Raw genomic sequence first — 27376 nt, 5'->3', positions numbered from 1 at the left:
GGTGATTTGGAAATGAGGGCAGAGCCCTTATGAATAGAATTAGGGCCCTTATAAAAGAGGTTCCAGAGCACTGCCTTGCCTCTTCTGCCTCACAAGGACACAGCTGGAAACCACCCTCTATGAATCAGAAAGTGAACCCTCACCAGACTCTGAATCTCCTGGCTTTTGATCTTGGACTTCCCCAGCTTCAGAACTGTAAGAACTATTGTTTATAAACCACCCAGTTTATAAAATTTGGCTATAGCAGCCCTAAGAAGACACTGAATAAATTTTTTGGTTATAATCAGTGTTTAGAATCATAAACTGGTAAAGAGGAAATAACCTACGAGACTTTTTCTTTTCTTTGACTGCATTTTTTCTTCCACCTGTACAGCTTGCTTCAGTACCAATACCTATGGGCACAGAGGCAAAGCATTCATTTAGAGTCAAGGTTTGCTGTGGTACCAGACACTGTGAGATGCCCAGGGAGATCTTATGAGACTCTGAATACTCCTTTTCAATTGAGGAATTCACCACACTATGCTGACAGATACTTTTATTCAACCTGTGGTGTAGCAATCCCAGGAATAAATGGAAGTCTTTCTTTACTTAAGCCTTTTTCATCAATGTGAATGTTCCTCAGAACAGCAAAGATGAAACTCAAGCCTAACGTTAAATAAGAGAACATTTAGACATTTTAAATGTTAAAATCCCAGGCAGAGATGATTTATTTTAACAAAAAAGGAAAAGGAATATTTATTTGGAAAAAAATTGTAAATGTTTTTTTTTTTAGTTTTAGATGAACAACTATAACTTTATTTTATTGATTTTTATGTGGTGCTGAGGACCAAACCCAGTGTCTCACACATGCTAGGCAAGCATTCCAGGCTCTGAGCTACAACCCTAGCCCTCTATTTGAAAAATATTTACCAAAATAAATTGAAGCAGATATTTATGAAATTATTGAATAGTGAACCAAATTCAGTTCCAAAAATTACATGGATATTGTCCAGAAGGACTATTTTGATCTTAACCACTATTTAGTATCTGTCAACAGTGAAGCCCTTCTTCCAGACTTGATGATATACCCTTGTAATACCAGCAATTTGGGAGGCTGAGACGAGGAGAATCACAAATTTGAGGGTACCCTGGGCAGCTTAGACCCTGTCTCAAAAGAATAAAAGGGCTGGGTATGTAGCTCGGTGGTAGAGCACCCCTGGGTTCCATCCCACAAACAACAAAATGAAACACTTTTATTTAAAAACAAACAAATGTAATCACTAAAAGTTTTCTTCAGCATGAAAAGTTGATGAGACCCCCTCACCAGTCAATATCTGAAACAAAAAAGCAAAACTAAATTTAGTGTTTATCCTTAAGGGAAAACTGTTCTGAGCAGAAGAGACCATTAGTTTGTTTGGGTTTTGTTTTTATTTTTTATTTTTTTTTAAGTAGGATTTGGGGGAAGTGTGGAACTCAAAGATTGGGGAAAGTTCAGAGGCTATTATGGGATGACTTCTGAAAAAGCATGATCATGATTGGTTAGCTGGAACTCAAGGAGTGTTTACTGGAGTTACTCTATTCCTGACTGACTTTCAGAAGTGAGCCATTAACAGTGACTGATGATCTTGTAAAGGCAAATTGTTGATTTTTTTTTTTATTACTACTTACTATCATGGCTGCAGAAAAAGCAGTTTTTTCCAAGTTTGTGGAAACTTAATTTTTAACATAAAATATATATAATAATATAAAACAAACATGTACTTTGACATATAATTTAAAAGTAAAAAGAGAAAGTCTTAAATGTACAGTTTAATGAATTTTCTGTATCTGTATGTACCTATATAACTGTTTCCCAATTCAAGAATATAACATAGTTTCATCATCCCAGAATGTTCTCTGATGACCCTACCTAATCAATATCCCCTATTATGATTTTCATCCCTATGGATTAGTTATGCCTATTCTTGAATTTCATAGAATGAAAGTATGTAGTACGTATTATTTTCTAATTTTTAAAAAATTTCTCTCAATGCATATGAGATTTCATTCTTTTTGTATATATCATTACTTGCCTTTTATAACTATGTAATAGTCCATTACATAAATTGATTTGTGTAAACTGTTGATGGACATTTGGTCATTTCCAGTTTAGGCATATTATGAATAAAGCTCCTATAAAGATTTTTGTACATAATTTTTATGAATATGAGTAGCCATTTCTCTTGGGTATCCAACTAGGAATGAAATTTTTGTGTCATTATAGTATGTTTTTGTTTAGTTTTTGCAGATACTGTTAAAATAGTTTTTAATAGTTGATTCAGTTTGTTCTCCACTGGCAACTTTATAAGAGTTCCAGTTGCTCTGTGTCTTTGCCAGTACTTAGAATTGTCATTCTTTTGTGTTTTGAACTAGGGTTAGAAAGGAAGGGCAACATGAAGTATCTCTAATGTGTGGAAATTTCTGACATGAACCTTCATTACCAACCTGCCTTAGCCTCACAAATTACTAGGGTTATAGTTATGTGCCATTATGTCTGACTAGGTAAGTTTTTTTAAAAAAATATTTTTTTAGATGTTGACGGACCTTTATTTTATTCATTTATTATGTGGTGCTGAGGATTGAACCCAGTGCCCCAGACATTCTAGGCAAGTGCTCTATCACGGAGCCACAACCCCAGCCCTAGATAAGTTATTTTTAAGTGTGGAGGAGAAGGGTCCAAATTGGAGATATAAATTTGAGAGTTGTCATTATATGAAATCACAAGGAGTGAGTCTAGAAAGAGAACCAAGAAACTAAGTCCTGAAGGCTTTCTAACATTTAAAAATGAGGAGGGTGAAGAGGAACTAGCAGAAGAATGAAATGGAGCAGCCAGGGAAATAATGGAGGACCAAAAATACTGTCCCCAAAACCAAATGAGGAAATTGTTTTATTATCAAGTGTGGCTTCTGATAGCTCTCATGAGATGAGGACTAAGAATTGACAGTTGGATTTGGCACAGTGCAGGTCATTGCTGATGAGGTCAGTTTGAATGGAGTGAGAGGTGGGGATGAAAGCTAGATTGGAAAAGATTTGTAAGAATAAGGACTTGAAGTACTAAATATAGTGATTCTTGAAAGGAGTTTTGCTCTAAAGGGGGGGCCAAGACACAGAGCAGTGTTTGGAAAGGAATGTGAAGTTGAGGGAAAACTTGTTTTTAATTTGGATGATACATTATTGTCTCTATGCTAATGGGCATGATCCAGTAGAGACAGAGCACAATAGAGTAATCTTGTATAAATGAACAAGGATGGGTTCTGATTACAAGAAGGCATGGTTGGCCTTAGAGAAGAGTCTGGCAATTTATCCATAAAAGCAAGAGAGGAAGTAGAGTGTATCAGAAAATTATCTAAAATTATCTAATTATCAGTTACTAAAAATCTATCAAGTAGCTGTTGCTGTTATATATTTTTTTAGTTTAAGATGGGCATTACTTTATTTTATTTATATGTGGTGCTAAGAATTGAACCCAGTGCCTCACACATGCTAGGTAAATTCTCTACCACTGAGCCACAACCCCAGGCCCCAAATAGCTGTTTTAATGTATTTATTCCCTCCTGTTTTTTCCCAGTTGATTCTTTTGCCAACAAAAGACAAATAGTAGCATGTGATACATGATTGAATAATATAAGACACACGGAAATAGCATTTTACTTGTCATAATAATAGATGTAAACAGGTGAGATGACATAATATTTAAAATGTTTTTGTTTCTTCTCTCCATAGCTTTAAGGAAAAGTAGAAATCACTTCTGACTATACTGAGTAGCAAGTGAGTTCCTACATTGCAGATCATGGCACTACCATTCCGCAAGGATTTAGAAAAATACAAGGACCTGGATGAAGATGAGCTTCTTGAAAATCTGTCAGAAATAGAACTGAAACAACTAGAAACTGTTCTGGATGATCTTGACCCTGAGGTAGGTTTTAGCAGAGGAAAAGAAATAACTCTTCAACCCCTTTGAAACAAAGTAGCTGTCTTTAGCAGTTTGCTTTCTCATGCCTTTCTCTTGGAGCTTTCCTCTTCTTCTTTATCCAGATGAACTTGCTTTTTGCTTCCTCTCCAGTTCTCCCACTTTTGCCTCTACATCTTTATGACATGACTATTCTAAACTATCATCTCTATCATTGTTGTGTTTGAACATCTCCTGAATTTGTTTCTCCTCTAACAAATCTTTTCTTTCTATGCAGGGAAGAATATTTTTGGTTAAGTATAGTAAATGATTAGCTCTTTTATATACTGATCTCTTCTGTCTCTTCAGAGACTCTAGAATAGTATGGCTCCAGTGTACAGTGCCTCTAGAAAGTTCTTCATGACCTTAAACCTAATTGTTACCTTGCTGAGAGATGCTGACCAAAGGGTGTTTCTAGTCCTTGGTAGAATAGATCTGAGGAGCCTCTCAAAAGCAATACAACAGTTGACTGTGAAGCAGATCTAAACCTGAGTGCTATTTGACTTTATAGCTTTGCATCCACACAAACCCATCTTAAATTGTAAATATTATGTCAAAATGCCTTTAATACACCTAACTTATTAAACATCTTAACTTTGCCTAGCCTACCTTAAAAATTCTCAGAACACTTCAGTTAGTCTATAGTTGAACAAAATTATATAATACAGAGCCTGTTTTTAAAAACGTTGACTGTCTCATATAATTTATTGAATACTATACTGAAAGTGAAAACCTGAATGATTGTATTGGGTTTACTTTCTGCACCATCTTACAATTGAACCATTTTCAAAGTAAATGTTATTTGTTTTACAAATTGTACAAGGCAAAGTAGAGACTCTTAATCCTTGAATTGTTCATTTATGAAAGGACAGGCAACCGGAGAGAACCTAAAAATATTGGTTATTTGCTAGAATTTACCACTTTTTTTTTATGCCCAGGCATTGATTTTTTAAGTGCTCTTTAAGAATTGAGGTAAGCCAGGTACTATGGCATATGCCTGTAACCCCAGCAATTTGGGAGGCTGAGAGAGAAGGATTACATGTTCAAAGCCAGCCTCAGCAATTTAGCAAGGCTCTAAGCAATTTAGCAAGACCTTATCTGTCTCAAAATAAAAAATAAAAAGGTCTGGGGATATAGTTCAGTGGTTTTATCCCTGGGTTTAATCCCTAGTACCAAAACAAAACAAATTGAGGTAGAGTTTTTTTTAGGTTTTGTTTTATTTGGCGGGGGGGCTTGAATTTAGGACCCAAAGTATGCTAAGCATGCACTGTACCATTGAGCCACACTTCCAAAGATCAAATTCTCTTGACCAAAATCAGTGTTATAAGGAAAAATTATCAGTATGCCTAAGTCTGGAGGGATTATTCAGAAAAATAGTGCTGTTTCTATCATGTCTCAGCACTACATTCTATAGGCAGTTCAACCTGTTAACCCTCTTTAAATCAAATGATTTCAGAACTGGAATGAACACACAAGTTTATGTAGTCTAGGTTGTTTTTGTTTTTGGTAATGGGGATTGAACCTAGGGATGCTTAAGTTGCTGAGGCTGGCCTTAAACTTAGGATCCTCCTGTCTCGGCTTCCTGATTTATTGGGATTATCACTGTTGTGTGCCACCATGCTTGGCATTGTAATCAAGTTTTTGTTTTTTTTTTTAACTTTGGCATTGGGACTGTATGATTTTTTTTGTTGTGAGGGACTGTCCTATGTACAGAGTATTTAACAGCATCCCTGGCTCAGTACATGCCAATAGCACACCACCCCACCTCCCCACCATTTTGAACTGTACCTGAGGTATTGTTTTAATCAGGTGTGGTAAAATGACAGACACAGAAACAACTGCCTTAAAAAAAAGAATTTATTATGCATGGTCCAGGAGCTGGAAGCAGTCCAGGCAGGGACACATGAGAAAGCACTTTATTTGGTCAGAAAGAAGGAAAAAGGAGCAACCATAGTCTAGAGCCTTTATTGCAGTTTCTGAGGGAATGAATAAATGAATGAGACCACAGGCTCCAGACTATAGAATTAGTACTTAGTTGCCTCATACCTTGCCTTAGGTTATTAGAGTAGGGGAAATATTGGCATGAGGTGTAAGAGTTAGATAACTAAGATTATTGGGATCCGGAGACCTGGATTGACTGGTTTGCATATGAAAGTTATGCAATTGGTAGGTCTGGGTGGAAAGTAGGGTTAATGCTATCTCTAGGAATTAGCTAGCACTGGAAGGGGCCATCTCTTCAGGATTTGTAAGGTCCCTAAAATGTCAAAGCATCATAAAATATAGAAAGTAAAAAAAAAAATGATTAATACTCCAACCCCCCAGTTTAACAAGCAAAAATGTTCTCAAAATATTACCAGGTATCTATTCTCTGGGAAACAAAAAGCCCCTGGTTGAAAAACACTCTAGTCCCCGCCCTCTGTTTTATAGATGTGAAACAAAAGAGGTGACTTGCCTCAGTATTATAGTTAGGGAAAGAACTGAGATTAGATCCTTCACTGTCTGCTTGACATCTGGGATCTGGCAGTCTTTCTGTTAAACCATAGTGAGTCTCCTCATGAACTCATATACTGTGGTATGCATCTAAAATCTGATCACTTCCATTTTCTTATTTGCAAATCCTTGGCCTACTTCTTGTATGGGGAGGTTAAGCTCTAATCTCTGAATGTATTTTATACATTTCCCAACCCCATTTGAAATTCCTTCATCCTCAGATACTATTAGTCAAACCAGGAAAACAGTGATGTTTATTGACAGCAAGCCACTTGTCCTGTAATGTTTTTTGAGAGTTCAAGTAAAGTATCGGGTAGGAAAAGAGGGCAAGGGTAGTTGCAGATGCCTCTACTAGAGACTGTAACTTACCAAGTCTCAAATGGTAGGATGAGAGCATAGGAAGGTATGAATGGCATCTTGTTATATTTTAAAGGGCTATTTTATTGTATTTATGCTGCACTTAGGTGTATTTACTTGATAACTCACTACATTTTCATAAAACATCTATTTCCAAAAGACAGCCAGTGTAAGTTAAAGCTATTTTATTCGTTTCCAAGGCTGGGAATATATTGCTACAACAGTATTACACTACAGTGGACTGCTAGTGTGGCTCAGTGGTAGAGCATTTGCCTACCATATACAAGGCCCTGAGTTTGATCCCCAGCATCGAGAGGGGGGTGGATTCTTGTTTAGAATATACTTCTAATGAAGCTTAGTGTGTGGGTTTATAGCCTCTGAAACCAGTGAGCTGCCATTTACTTTGTGGTCAAAGACTATTTAAGGAACCAGGATTTCAGCTAACATATTTTAAAACTATATGTTTCATAGGAGCTTGAGCAGCCAGGTGGCATAATGCAACTCCATTACTACTACCATTATAAAATAGCTATACAAATGCTTTTTGATGTGGGAAGCAAATAATTTCTTTATTAATTTGCCTCAGTGAGCATTTTTCTTTAAAAGTATTCTAAAATCTTTACTCATTAAATGTTTGAGGTATATCTAGTACACATATAGTGTACTAGACTCAGATATACAAGAGTGCTCGCTGTGCAGGAATTAGATTTTAATCAAATAATCATACCATGTTAGAAGAATGATGAACACTAGGAACTGTGAGTTACAATCACGGGTAGAAAAAGCTTCCCTTGGGGTCATGGAACTGCAGTCTTAAAAATGAGAAGAAAAAAAGATAGTCTTCCAGGTACACAAAAAGGCCTTGTGATAGAAGGATATCACAAGTACAGGGAGAGAAAAAAAATGTCTAGTCTGAATAGAATAGAGAGGATATATGAGAAGAGGTTAGGGTCACAGATTAGGGAGTAAGAGTGAGGAATGAGGAGGATTGGGCACCTGAACCAGGAAGATTAGTTGGAATGCTAATGTAACATTCCAGGCAAGCTTGGATCATAGTTTGGATCAAAGTAAAGATGTTACAAATGGAAAAACAATGATTGAGTTCTTTACAAAGTAAAAATGGATAGGATTTACAGATAGACTAGGAATGGATTCTTCATATAACATTGTTATCTTGATTTCAAAGTCTAAAGGTAGAAATCTTGTTTTTCTTTTGTATAGTCCCATAAACAACAAAGGAACAGGCCTCCTTTGGGGTTTATCTTTTTTTTTTATTGGTTGCTCAAAACATTACAAAGCTCTTGACATAGCATATTTCATACATTTGATTCAAGTAGGTTATGAACTCCCATTTTTACCCCGTATACAGATTGCAGAATCACATCGGTTACACATCCACATTTTTACATATTGCCATACTAGTGACTGTTGTATTCTGCTAGCTTTCCTATCCTCTACTACCCCCTCCCCGCCCCTCCCATCTTCTCTCTCTACCCCATCTACTGTAATTCATTTCTCTCCCTTGATTTTTTTCCCTTTCCCCTCACATCCTCTTATATGTAATTTTGTATAACAATGAGGGTCTCCTTCCATTTCCATGCAATTTCCCTTCTCTCTCCCTTTCCCTCCCACCTCTCGTCCCTGCTTAATGTTAATCTTTTTCTCATGCTCTTCCTCCTGTTTTTAGTTGCTCTCCTTATATCAAAGAAGACATTTGACATTTGTTTTTTAGGGATTGGCTAGCTTCACTTAGCATAATCTACTCTATTTTTTTTTTAAGAGAGAGTGAGAGAGGGGGGAGAGAGAGAGAGAGAGAGAGAGAATTTTTAATATTTATTTTTTTAGTTCTCGGCGGACACAACATCTTTGTTGGTATGTGGTGCTGAGGATCGAACCCAGGTCGCACGCATGCCAGGCGAGCGAGCTACCACTTGAGCCACATCCCCAGCCCGCATAATCTACTCTAATGCCATCCATTTCCCTGCAAATTCCATGATTTTGTCATCTTTTAGTGCTGAGTAATACTCCATTGTGTATAAATGCCACATTTTTTAATCCATTCATCTATTGAAGGGCATCTAAGTTGGTTCCACAGTCTAGCTATTGTGAATTGTGCTGCTATGAACATCAATGTAGCAGTATCCCTATAGTACGCTCTTCTAAGGTCTTCAGGGAATAGTCCGAGAAGGGCAATAGCTGGGTCAAATGGTGGTTCCATTCCCAGCTTTCCCAGGAATCTCCATACTGCTTTCTAAATTGGCCGTACCAATTTGCAGTCCCACCAGCAATGTACAAGTGTACCCTTTTCCCCACATCCTCACCAGCACTTATTGTTGTTTGACTTCATAATGGCTGCCAATCTTACTGGAGTGAGATGGTATCTTAGGGTGGTTTTGATTTGCATTTCTCTGATTGCTAGAGATGGTGAGCATTTTTTCATGTACTTGTTGATTGATTGTATATCCTCCTCTGAGAAGTGTCTGTTCAGGTCCTTGGCCCATTTGTTGATTGGGTTATTTGTTTTCTTATTGTCTAATTTTTTGAGTTCTTTGTATACTCTGGATATTAGGGCTCTATCTGAAGTGTGAAGAGTAGAGATTTGTTCCCAGGATATAGGCTCCCTATTTACCTCTCTATTGTTTCTCTTGCTGAAAAAAAACTTTTTAGTTTGAGTAAGTCCCATTTGTTGATTCTTGTTTTTAACTCTTGTGCTATGGGTGTCCTATTAAGGAATTTGGAGCCCGACCCCACAATATGTAGATCGGAGCCAACTTTTTCTTCTATCAGACGCAGAGTCTCTGATTTGATATCAAGCTCCTTGATCCATTTTGAGTTAACTTTTGTGCATGACGAGAGAAAGGGATTCAGTTTCATTTTGTTGCATATGGATTTCCAGTTTTCCCAGCACCATTTGTTGAAGATGCTATCCTTCCTCCACTGCATGCTTTTAGCCCCTTTATCGAATATAAGATAGTTGTAATTTTGTGGATTGGTTTTTGTGTCCTCTATTCTGTACCATTGGTCCACCTGCCTACTTTGGTACCAGTACCATGCTGTTTTTGTTACTATTGCTCTGTAGTGCTGTTTGAAATCTGGTATCGCTATACCTCCTGATTCACACTTCCTGCTTAGAATTGCTTTTGCTATTCTGGGTCTTTAATTTTTCCATATGAATTTCATGATTGCTTTATCTATTTCTACAAGAAATGCCGTTGGGATTTTGATTGGCATTGCATTAAACCTATAGAGTACTTTTGGTAATATTGCCATTTTGATGATGTTAATTCTGCCTATCCATGAACAGGGTATATTTTTCCATCTTCTAAGATCTTCTTCTATTTCTCTTTAGGGTTCTGTAGTTTTCATTGTATAAATCTTTCACCTCTTTGTTAGGTTGATTCCCAAGTATGTATTTTTTTTGAGGATATTGAGAATGGGGTGGTTTTCCTCATTTCCAGTTCAGAAGATTTGTCGCTGATATACAGGAATGCCTTTGATTTATGCGTGTTGATTTTATATTCTGCCACTTTGCTGAATTCATTTATTAGCTCTAGTAGTTTCTTTGTAGACCCTTTTGTGTCTTCTAGGTATAGGATCATATCATCCACAAATAGTGATAATTTAAGTTCTTCTTTTCCTATGCCTTTAATTTCTTTTGTCTGTCTAATTGCTCTGGCCAGTATTTCGAGAACTATATTGAATAGAAGTGGTGAGAGAGGGCATCCCTGTCTTGTTCCAGATTTTAGAGGGAATACCTTCAGTTTTTCTCCATTTAGAATGATGCTAGCCTGAGGCTTAGCATATATAGCTTTTACAATGTTGAGGTAAGTTCCTGTTATCCCTAGCTTTTCTAGTGTTTTGAACATAAAGGGATGCTGTACTTTGTCAAATGCTTTTTCTGCGTCTATCGAGATGATCATATGGTTCTTATCTTTAAATCTATTGATGTGGTGAATAACGTTTATTGATTTCCGTATATTGAACCAGCCTTGCATCCCAGGGATGAATCCTACTTGATCATGGTGCACGATCTTTTTGATATGTTTTTGTATCCGATTTGCCAGAATTTTATTGAGGATTTTTGCATCTAGGTTCGTTAGAGATATTGGTCTGTAGTTTTCTTTCTTTGAGGTGTCTTTATCTGGTTTGGGAATCAGGGTGATATTGGCCTCATAGAATGAATTTGGAAGTTCTCCCTCCTTTTCTATCTCCTGAAATAGATTGTAGAGTATTGGTATTAGTTCTTCTTTAAAGTTCTTGTAAAACTCTGCTGTATATCCATCCGGTCCTGGGCTTTTGTTGGTTTGTAGTCTTTTGATGGCTTCTTCTATTTCCTCACATGCTATTGGTCTGTTTAGGTTGTTTATATCATCCTGACTCAATCTGGGTAATTCTTATGTCTTAAGGAATTTATCGTTGCCTTCACTATCTTCTATTTTATTAGAGTATAGGGTTTCAAAATAATTTCTAATTATCTTCTGTATTTCTGAATTGTCTGTTGTGATGTTGCCTTTTTCATCCCGTAAGCTAGTAATTTGGGTTGTCTCTCTTCTTCTCTTTGTTAGAGTGGCTAGTGGTCTATCAATCTTATTTATTTTTTTCAAAGAACCAACTTTTAGTTTTGTCAATTTTTTTGATTGTTTCTTTTGTTTCGATTTCATTGATTTCAGCTCTAATTTTAATTACTTCTTGCCTTCTACTGTATTTGCTGCTGGTTTGTTCTTCTTTTTCTAAGGCTTCGAGGTGTAGTGTGAGGTCATTTATTTGTTGGCTTTTCCTTCTTTTAAGGAATGAACTCCATGAAATGAATTTTCCTCTTAGTACTGCTTTCATAGTATCCCAGAGATTTTGATATGTTGTGTCTATTTTAGTTTTTATTTACCTCTAAAAATTTTTTAATTTCCTCTTTGATGTCTTCTGTAACTCTTTGTTCATTCAGTAGCATATTATTTAATCTCCATTTGATGTAGGATTTTTCCTTTCTCATTTTATTATTGATTTCCAATTTCATTCCATTATGATCAGATAAAATGCATGGTAGTATCTCTACTCCTTTGTAATTGCTAAGATTTTCCCTGTGACATAATATATGGTCTATTTTTGAGAAGGATCCATGTGCTGCTGAGAAGAAAGTGTATCTACTTGATGTTGGGTGGTATATTCTGTATATATCAATTAAGTCTAAATTATTAATTGTATTATTTATTCAACTTTTGTTTGGAAGATCTGTCCAGTGGTGAGAGAGGTGTGTTAAAATCTCATGATTATTGTGTTGTGGTCTGTTTGACTCTTGAACTTGAGAAGAGTTTGTTTGGTGAACGTAGCTGCACCATTGTTTGAGGCATATATATTAATGATCGTCAAGTCTTGTTGGTGTATGGTTCCCTTGAGCAGTATGTAGTGTCCTTGTTTATCCCTTTTGATTAACTTTGGCTTGAAGTCTATTTTATTTGATACAAGTATGGACACCCCTGCTTGCTTCTGGGGTCCGTATGAGTGATATGGTTTTTCCCGACCTTTCACCTTCAGTCTGTATATGTCTTTTCCTATCAGATGAGTCTCCTGGAGGCAGCATATTGTTGGATCTTTTTTTTTAATCCATTCTACTAGCCTATATCTTTTGATTGGTGCATTTAAGCCATTAACATTTAGGGTAACTATTGAGATATGGTGTGTATTTCCAGCCATATTTGATTATGTATGTTACTTAACGTGATTTGTTTTTCCTGTATGATTAGTTTTTTCTTTACTGTACTACCTCCCGCTGTTGGTTTTCATTGTTATTTTTCATTTCCTCTTCCTGTAATGTTTTGCCAAGGATGTTTTGAAGAGCTGGTTTTCTAGCTGCAAATTCTTTTAACTTTTGTTTATCATGGAAGATTTTTATTTCATCTTCAATCCTGAAGCTTAATTTCACTGGATACGTGATTCTTGGTTGGAACCCTTTTTCTTTCAGCATTTGAAATATGTTGTTCCAGGATCTTCTAGCTTTCAGAGTCTGTGTTGAAAGATCAGCAGTTATCCTGATTGGTTTACCCCTAAATGTAATCTGCTTCCTCTCTCTTGTGGCTTTTAAGATTCTCTTCTTATTCTGTATGTTGGGCATCTTCATTATTATGTGTCTTGGTGTGGATCTCTTATGATTTTGTGTCCTGTAGGCTTCTAGTATTTGGATTTCTTTTTCATTCTTTAAGTCTGGGAAGTTTTCTAGTGTTATTTCATTGAATAGATTCCTCGTTCCCTTGGTTTGGACCTCTATACCCTCTTGTATCCCAATAACTCTTAGGTTTGCTTTCTTGATGTTATCCCATAATTCTTGGATGTTCTGCTCATGATTTCTTAACATTCTCGCTTAGCTGTCTATGTTCTTTTCAAGTTGAAAAACTTTGTCTTCGTTGTCTGAAGTTCTATCTTCTAAGTGTTCTACTCTGCTGATAATATTCTCATTTGAGTTTTTAATTTGGTTTATTTTTTCCTGCATTTCCAGGATTTCTTGTTTGTTTGTTTTTTATATCCTCTATCTCCCTATAGAGTTGATCTTTTGCTTCTTGGATTTGTTTATGTAATTCATTGTCAAAGTGATTTTTCATTGTCTGATTTGCTATATAATGTCTTCCTTGAGACTCCAGATCATCTGAAGCATGTATATCCTGAACTCTTTGTCTGACATTCCATCAGCTGCAGATATTACCTCATCTAATGTTGAATTGACCTGTATTGTTTGTGGTCCTTTCTTTCCTTGTCTTTTCATACTGCTCATGATTCTTTCTAGCTTTGTGAAACTGTTGTGTTAATTTTTTTCCCCTTATATATTTGTATTGTTCTTGTATAGCTCCAAAATCCCTCTTTTGCGGAGAAAGACAATGTTAACAGTTCCCAATATCAATAGTACATTATCTAAGCACAAGTTTTTATTATTAATACATTTATAGTTAGATTCTAAGTCTATAGATATTGGTTTTAATTACTACTTAAGAATATATCATTAGTTTCATAAAAGGCATACCATATCTGGTGGCATATAGAAAACTTAATTTCAGACGAAGGATGTTATACTTAGAGGGAAAGGAGTGAGGGTATGAGGTTAAACTCACTTAGCACCTTTGGAGAACTCTAACCAATAGACTGGTAATTTATGGAAGAATGTATCGACTCAACCTCCTATCTGTATTTAGATAGTTACCCTATGTATAGATAGCAAAACTTAGGAGATTGAAAGTGGGATAGAGAGAATACGAATTAAAAAAAGAAAAAAAATAACAAGGAAGAAAAGAGAAATAAGAGAAGGAAAAGGAAAGTAAGATAGAAATAAAGAAAAAAATGGGGGGAAGGTGGGGTATATGCAATTCCTCTATATTATATTACTTTGGTAATTCGGTTGTTCATGCACAGGGGTTTTACATATGTTGAAGTTGTGGAAGAGAGAGAAGAGAGAAAGAAAGAGAAAAAAAAAAGTCTCTCAGAACGCTGTTTTCCTTGCTTCCAGTAGGTGGCATTGTCTATTCCTAGCTTGAGCCTCTGTATTCAGGGTGGTGGGTATAGCCAGTGTGAAAGGAAATGAGCTTCCACCTGTATCTTCCCTACTCTAGTCTCTGAGGTAGAAACCAGGTGCCTGTACAGTTGTTGTTTTGCGTTGATAGCTACAACCCCCAAAGCTTTGGGAAATATTTTGAGTTACCGCAGCTAAGGGTGGGGGAGTTGGAAACTGGGTACCTGGATCACCCGCAGAACCGTGCTGGTAGCCACACCCCCTTTGATGGGTTTTAAGGGTTGATGGGCTTCCTCCGGACTAGCACATGGGGTGGGGCTGGGCTTCCTCCTCCCATCTGGCTTGGTGCGCGCCTGTGATTTATCTTTATAGGTCAGCCTTCTATGTAATAAGAACCATTACATTAAGGGGAACACCAAATTGAATTTTATGAAAATTATTATTGATCCCAGCAAATGGCCAGAGTTGAAGTGTAATTAGGTATAAATGCAGAGTTGTAAGCATTTTCTACTATCATTACTTATTATCTTTTTTTTTTTTTTTACTTTTTTGGTAATAGGGATTGAACCTATAGGCACTTTATCACTGAGCTACAGTTCAAGTTTCATGACTAAAATACTCAAGGTCACTCCAGGTGAATTGGGCTGCATGAAATAATCACACAAGAGACAGAGATACCTTTTTCTCTGGGTCCTGTGACAGCTCCTCTGACCTTAGGGGTCCGTGGAAAGAGAGAGAGAGAGATCGTGCTGAACCTTTTTATTGGGGAGAAGCCATTCAGATGAGGCAAGGGGTCAGGTTGGGGGTGGGGGTTGAGTCTAGCTTCATGATGTCTGCTATCAGCAGATTGACTGACATCTAGGAAGGCCACACCCAACAAGAACAAGAGAAGGGGGACACACATAGGGCGGTTTCACGGAACAGTCTATCCCAAACAGGGCAAATGGGGTAGGATTACAAAAGAAGAGATGAGTGACGCTCAACCCCAGGGGTATGCCTACTCAGAATCCTGGCCTTGCTGTCCGAGCGGGAAGAGGGGTAGGGACTGAGTCACGAATCATGGCACGACTGCACCAGAACTACAGTGATCTTTCACATCCCCACGGTACATCAGGACTAGAAGGCATGGTAACTCAATGTGGCTCCCCACACCCAGGTCTTTTATTTTTTTAATTTTGAGACAAGATCTCACTAAGTTGCTGAGACCAGCCTTGAACCTGGGATCCTTCTGCCTCAGCCTTCCAGTTCTCTGGGAATGCAGGCCTGCACCACTATGCACAGCTGTAAAGAGCAAGTTTTATAATGAAAAGTTGACTTATAGCACTATGAGATTCAGCATCATTGCCAATATTGGGAGGTGTTACAAAAGAGGTGTGACTTCTCTGACTTTCATTTGTCGAGGAAAAGAATACCAGAAATAGGATTTAAGGCATTCTCATCTCTGGATTTTGATAAACAAAAAGATGATGCTCTCGTTATCTTGTCACCCTATGTTATTCGTGGCTTCATGAAAATTTATAGAGTAGGGACTGCCTTAGACAACTTAAGTTGAATCCATCATCCTTCTTCCCCTAATCCCCACTCTCAGTCCATGCACTCAAAAAGACTATATGTCCACATGAAAATCCAAGGAAGCTGAATTCTGGTTTTATCTTAAGAATGCCTTGGGCCTTATTATGTAAAATTGTGGATGTGTAACCAACATGATTCTGCAATCTGCATTTGGGGTAAAATTGGGAGTTCATAACCCACTTCAATCTAATGTATGAAATATGATATGTCAATAGCTTTGTAATGTTGTGAACAACCAATAAAAAAAAAAAAGAATGCCTTGGGCCTTGAGCAGCAGTGACAGTAATCAATATAAGTCCATCATAGTGCTCATGTATGCACTATACAAACACATAGTGGATAGTGTGGAAGCATTCCTATTATGTCTATGTAAAACAAGTGAATATTAATCTCCTGATAGCCTATATTCATATATAGGTGTATATGTGTGTGTGTTTGTGTATATATGTATGTATATCATGAAAAAGTATGTGTGATTAAATGGAAGTCTTTAGGAGGGAATATCATGTATAGTCATTTAAAATTCTTTTGTGATAGAATTAGTCTTAGGTACATAATTGCCTAGCAAAATTTTTTTTTTGGTTTTTATTAAATACATTTATTTACTTATTTTTATGTAGTGCTGAGGATTGAACCCAGGGCCTTGCATGTGATAGGCGAGCACTCTACCACTGAGCCACAAGCCCAGCCCCTGCCTAGCAGTTTTTAAGTATTAAGAAAATTATTTTTTATTACAATCCCTGGACACTTAAAAACTAAAGGATGTTTCCTGCTATTAGAATACTTTCTGAAGAAAATATGTAGGTACCCATTTTAACAGTAATGTAAATGAATTGTCTATTTTCAAAAAAACAAGTTCTTCATTTGGATCATTTTTATATTACTGCCTTGAAATCTAGCAGTGAAGTTTAACACCTACATCACATTCTAGTCTGTAATTCTTTTTTATATGGGAAATATATAGAAACATTTAATATTGGCATTCGTGGTAGTAATAATGGCCAATATATTCTCTTTGGCAGAATGCCCTTCTGCCTGCAGGGTTCCGGCAAAAAAATCAGACGTCAAAGTCTGCCACAGGACCTTTTGATAGAGAACACCTCCTTTCATATCTGGAGAAGGAAGCATTGGAGCAAAAGGACAGGGAAGACTATGTGCCCTACACTGGAGAAAAAAAAGGTAAGCCCAGAATTTTGAAGTCATCATCTGATGGCATTGGATTTTTCTTTTTATAGGTAGATATGGAGAAAATCTTGTTTTTAGAGGTGCATCCTTCATTACTTTTAAAGTTATGATACCATAGATTTAAAAATCATGTGGTTTAGACCCTTGATTTTTTTTATCAACTTTGCCAATAAGTTTTTTTCTTAATGACTTATAAATGAGATTTTGCACAGTAACCCTCCCTAGTTCTATAATATCAGCAATCTAAAAGTGTACTGAGATAAATTTTTATGGTAAATTCACTAGTGTATTACAGAATGCAAATGTTGTTAATTATTCATGCCATATGTTCAAAGACCTTTTTAAAAGATGTAATTCCTTAGCATCCTTCACTAGTGGTACTTTCAGGAAATTTTTCTAGCTCAATTCCTTCCCATTACAGTGTCCAATCTTATCTATCCTCAATGAAGACTTGAGTGTAGCCTTTTTCTTTTACCTTTTTTACTCCCCCCCCCCCAGTACTCAGGATTGAAACCAGGGGCAATCTACCACTGAACTATATCCCCAACTTTTCTTTTTCTTTCTTTAAGATAGTCTCATTAAGTTGCTGGCACCACTGTTTCTAGCTTATCACTCCTCACTCTTCCCCTCTGTTCTTTCTTTAGAGAGAGAGAGGTTTGTGTCCAAAGGCAGTCTGCTGAGAGAATTCCTTCTTACTTGGAAGAGGTCAGTCTTTGTTAAGACCATCAGTTGATCAAATGAGGCCCATCAACATATCAAGGGTAGTTTGCTATATTCAAAGTCCACTCTTGATAAATATTAATCTCAATAATAAACAACTTGCCAGGCGCAGTGGTGCATACCTGTAATCCCAGAGGCTGAAGAGGCTGAGGCAGGAGGATCGAGAGTTCAAAGCCAGCCTCAGCAAAAAAGAGGCACTAAGCAACTCAGCAAGATCCTGTCTCTAAATAAAATACAAAAAAAAATAGGGCTGGGGATGTGGCTCAGTGGTCAAGTACCCCTGAGTTCAATCCCCAGTACCTCTCCTACCACCCCCCAAAAAAGAATAAACACCTAAACAGGAACATCCAGAATAATATTTGACTAAATATCTGGGCACCGTAAGCCAGCAAAGTTGATACATAAAATTAACCTTTACAATACAGCTAGAGATGGGAATATCGTGTCCTTCAGGTATTTGTGACCAAAAAGGGTTGGAAACCAATGCAGGGTCTTTAAGTGTAATAAGTCATAAAGTCATAAAGATAGGCAAAGGCCTGTATGTATTTGTCATAGAAAAGGTGGGGTTAGGGTTGTGGCTCATTGGTAGAGTACTTGCCTAGCATGTGTAGGTTTGATTCTCAGCACCACATAAATGGATGAATAAAATTAAAATATCATGTCCATCTACAGCTAAAAATATTTTTTTAAAAAGACTACTGTTAGTATTTTCTTTTATATAGACATACCTACATTATTGTTTATAGCTTTTTTTATCTTCCAGTACTAAGGAATGAATTCAGCGTACTCTTCACTGAGCCACATTCCCCAGCCCTTTATATATTTTTTTTTTTATTTTGGAAAGGGGTCTTATTAAATTGCTGAGGCTGACCTTGAACTTGTGATTCTCCTGCCTCAGCTTCAGCTGAGATTACAGAAATGCCCCACCATGCTTACATAGGAGAACAATTTTATGGGAACAAATATTGGTTAATCACCTTTTATTATTCTGCATGTTTCAGGTGGCTTCTGGGTAGGAAGAAGAATGGAGGTAGAAACAGGGAGAGATGTCAGAAAAAAATAGAATTTCAGGACAAGAAGATAAGAAAATAAGAGATATGAAAGCTGCATTTATTCCAGGCTGACTCAAGACAGATTCCTAGTATGTTCTCTATTCATAACCTGCAGTTACCAAGGAAAAGATCTTGAAGGATTAAAGAAAATAGAGAATAATTATGGAAAATAAAAAATTGAAAGGGGGAAAATAATAGAGATGAAGAATATGGATGACATCTATGTCATATAGCCTTTATATAAGGACCAGATTTATTAATGGGTATAGTGAAAGTCTCTGTAAAGGATTTTTTTAAATGTTTTTTAGTTGTAGATGGACAAATATTTGTTTATCTTTATGTGGTGCTGAGGATCGAACCCAGGGCCTCACACATGCTAGGTAAGCACTCTACCACTGAGCCACAACCCTAGCCCTCTGGAAAGGATCTTATGGATAATTACTACCAAAAAAGAGATTTCCATTCTTGGAAATCTCTGTCAGGAAAGAGTGGTCTAGAACCACAGGAATGAGTTTTTGAGTTTCAGCAATCTACCTGATGGAAGCATATACTACCAAACTGGGCAGAACTTAAACACTGTGCCGTAGACCTGAAGAGAGCCAAATTCCTCTTCAAAAATTGACAAGTTTAGATGTAGAGCTCTGCTTTGAAATATAGCAAAATGCCAGATCCGGTGTTCTTAAACTCACCCTAGACTCTTAATCCTTAAATCATTAGCCTTGTTTATCCTTAGTCACTAATATACCTTCCTTTCAGTGTGTCTCATCTCTAAGATCCTGATCACAGTCCAAAAGATCCTCAGAATAATTCTACATCTTAATAATATACTTCCTAATCAAGCTAACTTGTATATCCTTCTTAGCTCTAGAAAACCAGAAACTTGTCTGTTTAAGATGCCTCTTCCATGACTCCCAGTCCTGAACACTTTGTGTTGACACCCAAATTTTTTACTTAATAGTGTAGTTCAGAAGAGATAGACTTTGAGATTTAGTAAGCTTTCTCAGACAGTAGGGGTTCTCCTACTTTTTCATAAAACAGTTTGAAAACCTGCCTCTGTTAAAAACAAAAGCATTTTTACTTTTTTGGTAAAATGTACCATTGGTCTATAAACTAAGTGTTTTTTCATATAAAAGGGACTGTATTCAGAGTTCAATAGCCAATGGCAATATTAACTTGCTTTACCAGGGAATATTATATCAGTGTCACTCTGTTTCTTGTACTCCTTTTAAGAAATAATGCCAAATTCACATGGTGATCTCATAATTTTTTTTAAGAACTATCAGATGACTGCTTGATTTTTTTTTAAAGAAAAAAAATTAGAAATCACTAAAAGAATCAGTATCCTATTATTAGAATTAATCTTTCTCATATTTTGAGACTAACTGAAGGATGATTAATTGACCAAAATGAACACCTTGTGTCTGGAGCTAAAATGACAGAACTGACTAGGACGGGAGGGAATTCTCATTAAACTGAAAAATTGCATGTTTTCAGATTTTTTTTTCTTTGACCAAGAACAAATGTGTGTGTGTGTGTGTGTGTGTGTGTGTGTGTGTGTGTGTGTGTGTGTGTGTGTATCTTGGCAAATTTTATTTTTCTGTTGCTTCAGAATGTTTTTTAAAAACCTGATGTGGCTGAAGGCGTAGCTCAGTGGTAGAACTTCCTTAGAAAGTTCAAGGCCCGGAGTTCAAACCCCAGCACTGCCCCCACAAAAAAATAGAGTAAGAAGACCACTTGAGAGTTATTATATGTAGATAAATTAATAACTACTTCATGATTTATGAAATGATTATTTATAATTGTACAGTTTATGAAATCAAAAGCATATGCAAGGGTTGGGGTTGTGGCTCAGTGGTAGAGCAATGTGAGGCTCTGGGTTAGATCCACAGCACCACCTATAAATAAATGAAATAAAGGTAATGTGTCCAACTACAACTAAAAAATAAATATTGTTTTTAAAAAAAGCATATGGCAACATCTGAGAAGGAGGAAAGTGAAATTCCAAGGCCTCATGTCCTAGGTACAGTTTAGGGAATGTTTTGTTCTACACTAGTAAATGTTGTATTTTTAATAGTATAGTTTTAGTAACAGCAGAAAAGAAGGCATTAGGCAACTAGTAAGGGCATACTGAAAATTGTGTTTAAGAACTCTTTTTAAGTGCATTATTTACAGGGAGACCAATAATATGTAACTGTTAAATTAATCTAAACTTAAATAAATTCACAGTGGGAATACTAATATTATGGTCTCAAGTAATCTTGGCATAATTAATGGAAATAACTTTCTTAATGAATCTAAATGTTGCAAAATTAAATGTTTAAAAATTAAAATAATTTCAGTTTATGTTTTACTTATAAAAATATATACATACTTGTATTTTTTTTAAAAACATGGGATTGAACCCAGTGTGCTTTACCACTGAGCTATATCCTTAGCCCCTTTTATTTTTATTTTGAGACAGTTTTGCTAACTTTTCCAGGTTGGCCTTCAATTGCAATCCTCCTGTCTCAGCCTTCTAAATCACTGGGATTATAGGTATACATACCTTTACACGCATACATACCCTGTAATCCCAGCATTTGTAGATATAATTTTAAAATATCAGAAAAGTTTGTAGCTTTTTTTTAAAGTTATCCTTAATCTATTGTTTTTTTTCAAAGAGAGAGAGAGAGAAAGAGAGAGAATTTTTAATATTTATTTTTTAGTTATTGGCGGACACAACATCTTTGTTTGTATGTGGTGCTGAGGATCGAACCCAGGCCGCACTCATGCCAGGCGAGCGCGCTACCGCTTGAGCCACATTCCCAGCCCAAGTTTGTAGCTTTTTCATCTTTAAAATTTTGCAAAATATAAACTGAGGCATCTGGCCTGGGGTTGTAGCTCAGTGGCTGAGTGCTTACCTCACATGAGTGAGGCACTGGATTCAATCCTCAGCACCACATAAAAAAATAAACAAAAATTAAAAATATATGTATATACACACACTGAGGCATAGACCATGGTAAGGGTGAAAAAAAGTATTCATCTAGCTCTTCCTGAGAATAGTGAAAATGCACAGAATGCTGACTCTGTTGTTAATTATTTCCCATCACATGATTATGATCATAAATATTCTGTCTTAGAGCATTGCCATGAATTTGTTACTTGGAGAAATAATTTGCCCCAGTCTTTAATATTTTTTACTGCCTGTCATTTTGCTTTGCTTTGCTGATAGTCCTCCTTTCCATTGATAGTATCATATTTACCCTTACCAAGACCGAGTTGTTCTTGTTGTTGTTGTTTTTTCCCCTGTGTTCCTATTTCATGGCTGGACCAGAGCTATGGCTGCACCTTATATAATACACAGAGGTGTGCCATTGAATTCCATTTCAGCTGCTGACTCATCCAGGATGGGCTCCTCCCTTCCTTGTTTTTGCCTTTCCCACCCTGAGAATGAAATGCCCACACACTCCATCTTGCTTTTTCAGAGGTAAATTTAACCAGCTTCCTTTAAACCAAGGACTTCTCATACACTTTTCTAATTTATTTATTCTCAATTAGGTTAGCTTTCCACAAAACTTATTGAAGTCACTGTTATCCTAAAAATGGCTTCCCTCATCTTGCTTATTAATACATGATTTCTTTGGAGGAAACGTGATTCTTTAGTAAGACAGAAAATGTGCCTGAATCAACAGGAATATGTAACTATCAATGGGCAACTTGCTCCAATAAATTCAAGATACAACTGTCTTTTTTTGTGTGTGGTGTTGGGGATTGAACCCAGGCCCTTGTGCCTGCAAGGCAAGCACTCTACCAACTGAGCTATATCCCCAGCCCAGCTGTCTCTTGTGCAGTGATATTTTATGAGTTTGAAATATCCCTTGTATACCTCTGAAAAGTGGTTCTTCCCAAGCTGATACTTGAAATGAGCTGTTTAAATTAGCCATGTACCTGCTGTCATCTGTATTTCAGTCTGCTCACCCTGTATCATTGGAATGATTCATACCATTTTCCTTTTGGGGTAAGGAGTTAGCCAGATTTTTTTAAGTTGTAGATGGGCACAATATCTTTATTTTTATGTGGTGCTGAGGATCAAACCCAGTGCCGGGGCTGGGATGTGGCTCAAGCGGTAGCGCGCTCGCCTAGCATGCGTGCGGCCTGGGTTTGATCCTCAGCAGCACCACATACCAACAAAGATGTTGTGTCCGCCGAGAACTAAAATAAATAAATGTTAAAATTCTCTCTCTCTCTCTCTGTCTCCCTCTTTCACTCTTTCTTAAAAAAAAAAAAAAAACCCAGTGCCCCACATAAGCGAGGGAGGCACTCTACCACTGAGCCACAGCCCCGGGCCCCTTGCTTTCTTTTGATTATTGTTGGCATGGTTTATTTTCTATTTGACCAACCATATGTTCCTTTTTTTCCTTTTCTTTTCTTGTTTTTTTAGTTTCTACTTAACTTTTTTAACACATTGAATATAAGCATGATAAATTTTAATACCCTAGCTTGCAGATCTTGTCATCTGTTATTGTTAAATCAGTTTTGATAGACTGACTTTTTTTCCTTCCCCTCATGGTTTGATTTTTCCTGCGTCTTTGTATGCTGGCAATTTCTTATTGAATATTAGTTTTTAACTTTTGGAAGGTAGATATATTGATATCCTATAAATACCGAGTCTTATTCTGGGATATGATTAAGTTCCTTGAAAGTTTGATTCTTTAGAATCTTGCTTTTAAGATTAGGTGGGCCAGACACGGCAGCACATACCTGTAATCACAGTGGTTTGGGAGGCTGAGGCAGGAGGATTGTGAGTTCAAGGTCAGTTTCAGCAACTTAGGGAGGTCCTAAGCAACTCAGAAACACCCTGTCTCTAATAAAATATTAAAAAGCTGGAAATGGGCTCAGTGGTTAAGCACACCTGGGTTCAATCCCCAGTACCAAAAAGAAAAAAAAGAAAAAAAAACCACAAAGATTTGTTGGTTTGGACTGGAGCAGTGTTTAGCTTAAGGCTAATTATTTCCCCACTACTGAAGCAAGGCCTTTCTGAGTTCCCTACTCAATTGTCCTGTGAATTCTGAGGTTTTCCAGTCTGGCTAGTGGGAACAGAAGCTATTCTTAGCCCTGTGTGAATGCAGACATTATAACTTCTAATATTTCGGATTTTTTTTTCCCTTGGCTCAAGGTAAATATACTCACATTCATGTGTTAGATCAATGATCTGCTGAGTATTCAAGGCAACTCCCTGTACAGCTCCTGGGTTCTTTGTCTGTGCAGCTTTCTTCTCTTTGGTCCTCTATCCTGCAAATGCTAGCTACCTTGGTCTCTCTGGACCTCAGCTTTGTCTCTGCAGCTCAGAGTTTGCCAGGATCTGCCTGAATTCCTGCTCCCTGCTCTACTGCCTGGAAATTTGTTCTAGAGAATTAGCTAAGCAATTGTAAGAGTCACCACCACCACCAGCCCCCTTCTTGGGGAGCATTGTCTTTGTCGCCTGATAATCAGTGTCTTGAAAGTATTGTTTCATATATTTTATCCATTTAGTGATTGTTTTAGGCATGTAGATAAATCCTGTCCATTATACCATCGTGACTGGAAGTAGAAATCTCTAGAATAAAAGACTAGCTATCCTATTTCCCCAACTGGAGTATTAGCTTCCTTTGTTAGTCAGCTTTCTATCACTGTAACAAAATACCTGAGATAATTAACTTATAAGAAAAGGATTATTTTGGCTTATATTTTTTGGATATTCTAGTCTATAATCAACTGACCCAATTGCTTTGGGCCTATTGTGAGTCAGCACAATCTGATGAGAGTGCATGGGCGCGGAGCAAAACTACTTACATCATGAGTCAGGGAGCAAAGAAGGCAGAAGAGCTTAGGGTTCCACAATCCCCTTGGGGGACATGCCTCACCCCTTCGTGACCTAAGGAGCTTCTCTCTCAAGGCCCCACCTCTCAGTGGTTCTGCCATCTCCCAGTAGCATCAGCCTGGGGACCAAAACTTTAACACGTGATCCTCTGAGAGACATTCAAGATCCAAACTGTAGCACCCCCCCAATAAAAGATTTTTTATTTTTCTTATAATGTCTTTCTAGCTCATTATCTAGTATACACAAAATCATTAAATGTTGCTGAATAAATAAGCACATATTGGTGACCATATCTTACTGTCCAGTAGGTATCATGTGTATCATTGGGTCAAAACAAAAGTACTCTTCCAGAAACTACCCCCTCATTCTTTGGTTTGGCTGATTTGAGGATTGTGTGCTTCCTGTCAAAAGATATGTCCATACCTCTTGGAAACAGTGATGTAGTTGACTTAAATCTTTTCTGGAACAAGACAACTAAAACAGTAAAAATGAGAGCCTTTCAACTCTATAGAAATTAGATAAGAGTCATCTCTTTTGTGTGTGTGTGTGTGTGTGTGTGTGTGTGTGTGTGTGTGTGTGTGTGTGTGTATGTGTGTGTATGTTTAGCAAGGATGGAAGTCGTGACTAAGATAATTCTTAATATTTTTTGTAGCTGTAACTTTGTGTCAGAGCAAAAGAGATGAGGACTAGTGAAGGAAGGTCCTTGGCAATAAAATTGTTACTGGTTCACAGTATCCCTTACTGATTTTGTGACAATAACAAGAATTTTGGCAGGAAATTCTTTTTTTTTTTTTAATGTCACAGAGGTGTTTTTGGATAACTGCCATACATTGAAGTTATTGTTATATGAATTTTTATCTCGGTTTCTTCTATTTCCTTAGCTGCCACTTTGTGGTTGCAGAAACTTTGGTGAACTAATTTAACATTCTTGGCAACCAACAGTCACAGCCCCTTTTTTATTTGTTTTGTTTCAGTTGGGGGCGATGATGTGTTATTTCATAGTTTTCTGGATGACTTTTTCTGATCTAGTCATTGCTTAATTTTGTATTTTGCTATAGTATAAAGAATTATAGGGGCTGGGGCTGTAGCTCAATGGCAGAGCGCTTGCCTACCATGAGTGAGGTAATGGGTTCGATCCTTAGAACCACATAAAAATAGACAAATAAAGGCATTCTGTTCATCTATAATTACAAAAAAATTTTTTAAAGAATTATAATTTCAATTTTTAAAATTCTAGTTTTGGATTTTTCCATGTTAAATAAGGAAATTAATGGCATTTAGATAGAATGCTATTTACTGAAGGATAGAAATGAGTAGCTATTTTCTCAGACATTATGTGGTTTTTTTTTTTAAATACATGGATTAAAAATTATAAGCCAGGGCTTTTTGACCATATTTCAAGAAGAAAAATATAATCAGATCAATCAAAGATAACATAAACCTCCAGATTATAGGGCTGGAGGTGTAGTTTAGTGATTGAGTATGTATTTCGCATGTTCAAAGCCCTGGGTTTAATCCCCACTACTCCTTTCCCCCAATTATACAGATTAATGATTGTCAGTCTTAGTAAGAAACAGAATCATCTCTGGAGCTTTTTCAAAATATCCATGCCTAGACAATCCTTATTCTGAATTTAAGAACCACTAATATAGATACTTGGGACTATATGGTTTTTCCTTTATCCATGTGTTGCCAATTTGTTTTGAAAATCTCTGTCTCCTTCTCCCCTTCCTCCTCCTCTCTCTGACACACACACGTACAAGAAATTTGGGGGTTTGAGGTTGTGGCTCAGTGGTAGAGCACTTGCTTAGCACTCGTGAGACACTGGATTCGATTCTCAGCTATATCAATATCTATCTATATATATATTCATCTACAACTAAAAAAAAAGAAAAGAAATTTAGGGGCAGTATGGATAAGGAATTAATGTGTGTCTGTTATGTTTACTATAAACCAGTTTCTTTACATAGGTTAAATCATCTTACCAGGACATTGAGATTTCTATAAATAAATAATCATGACTTGGGGAAAAAAACACATCAGAAGCAAGATGATTGTAATAAAGTAGAATACTGATACATTTGTTAGATGGTTTTGGATAAAATCTGTATCAAATTTGCAGGATTTTTCCTGTTTATTAAATATGGCTAAATGTGTTGTCTTTTTATTATTGATGAGTAGATATTCCTTATATATTCTGAACAAAAGTTTCTTGTATCAGATACATCATTTGAAAAGAGTTTCTCCCATTTGGTAGGTCATCTTTTCACTTTCTTGATAGTATAATTTGCCTCACAAATGTTAATTTTGATGTGGTCCAGTTTATCTTTGTTTTCTTCTGTCACTTGTGCTTTGGCCATCATATCTTTATAAAGTATAAATAAGTTTGAAATTAATACTTGAGTATGGTGTGAGGTAGTGGGGATCCAACCTGTGTACTACATTTTGAAATTGGCAAATATAAGTCATCCAACTTTGGTCTTTATCAAGATTGGCTATTTCTGGATCCCTTGGATTTCTATATGTCTTTTTGGATTAGCTTGTGACGTTATATAAAACAGATCTGTTAGTCAGCTTTCTACTTCTATGACAAAATGCCAGAGAAAAACAAAAGGAAAGACTGATATTGGCTCAGTTTAAGAGATTTCAGTCCATGGTCACTTGGCTCTCTTGTTTCTAGGCTAGTAGTGAGACAGAATATC

General features: G+C 36.7%; 2 protein-coding genes across 4 annotated transcripts in view; one reads left to right on the top strand and one right to left on the bottom strand.

Moving 5' to 3' along the window:
* Positions 1-27376, bottom strand: part of LOC110598200 (RNA polymerase-associated protein LEO1) — an 86096-nt gene that overhangs the window by 9018 nt on the left and 49702 nt on the right. The gene's annotated exons all lie outside the window — the stretch shown is intronic.
* The window catches only part of Tmod3 (tropomodulin 3), a 76327-nt gene that overhangs the window by 22901 nt on the left and 26050 nt on the right, over positions 1-27376 (top strand). Inside the window, exons 2-3 of one of the 2 annotated variants that reach the window (XM_005316579.5) lie at positions 3742-3934; positions 16898-17054. In XM_005316579.5, the coding sequence (XP_005316636.1) occupies positions 3809-3934; positions 16898-17054 (283 nt within the window). In that variant the 5' untranslated portion in view covers positions 3742-3808. Of the gene's footprint in view, positions 1-3741; positions 3935-16897; positions 17055-17746; positions 17766-27376 lie in introns of those variants that run through there. The other variant, XM_078049612.1, reaches the window with a different exon arrangement.

Source organism: Ictidomys tridecemlineatus, chromosome 5, assembly GCF_052094955.1.
Source record: "Ictidomys tridecemlineatus isolate mIctTri1 chromosome 5, mIctTri1.hap1, whole genome shotgun sequence".
NCBI classification, from domain to species: domain Eukaryota; kingdom Metazoa; phylum Chordata; class Mammalia; order Rodentia; family Sciuridae; genus Ictidomys; species Ictidomys tridecemlineatus.
This window is presented reverse-complemented; position numbering and strand designations above follow the sequence as displayed.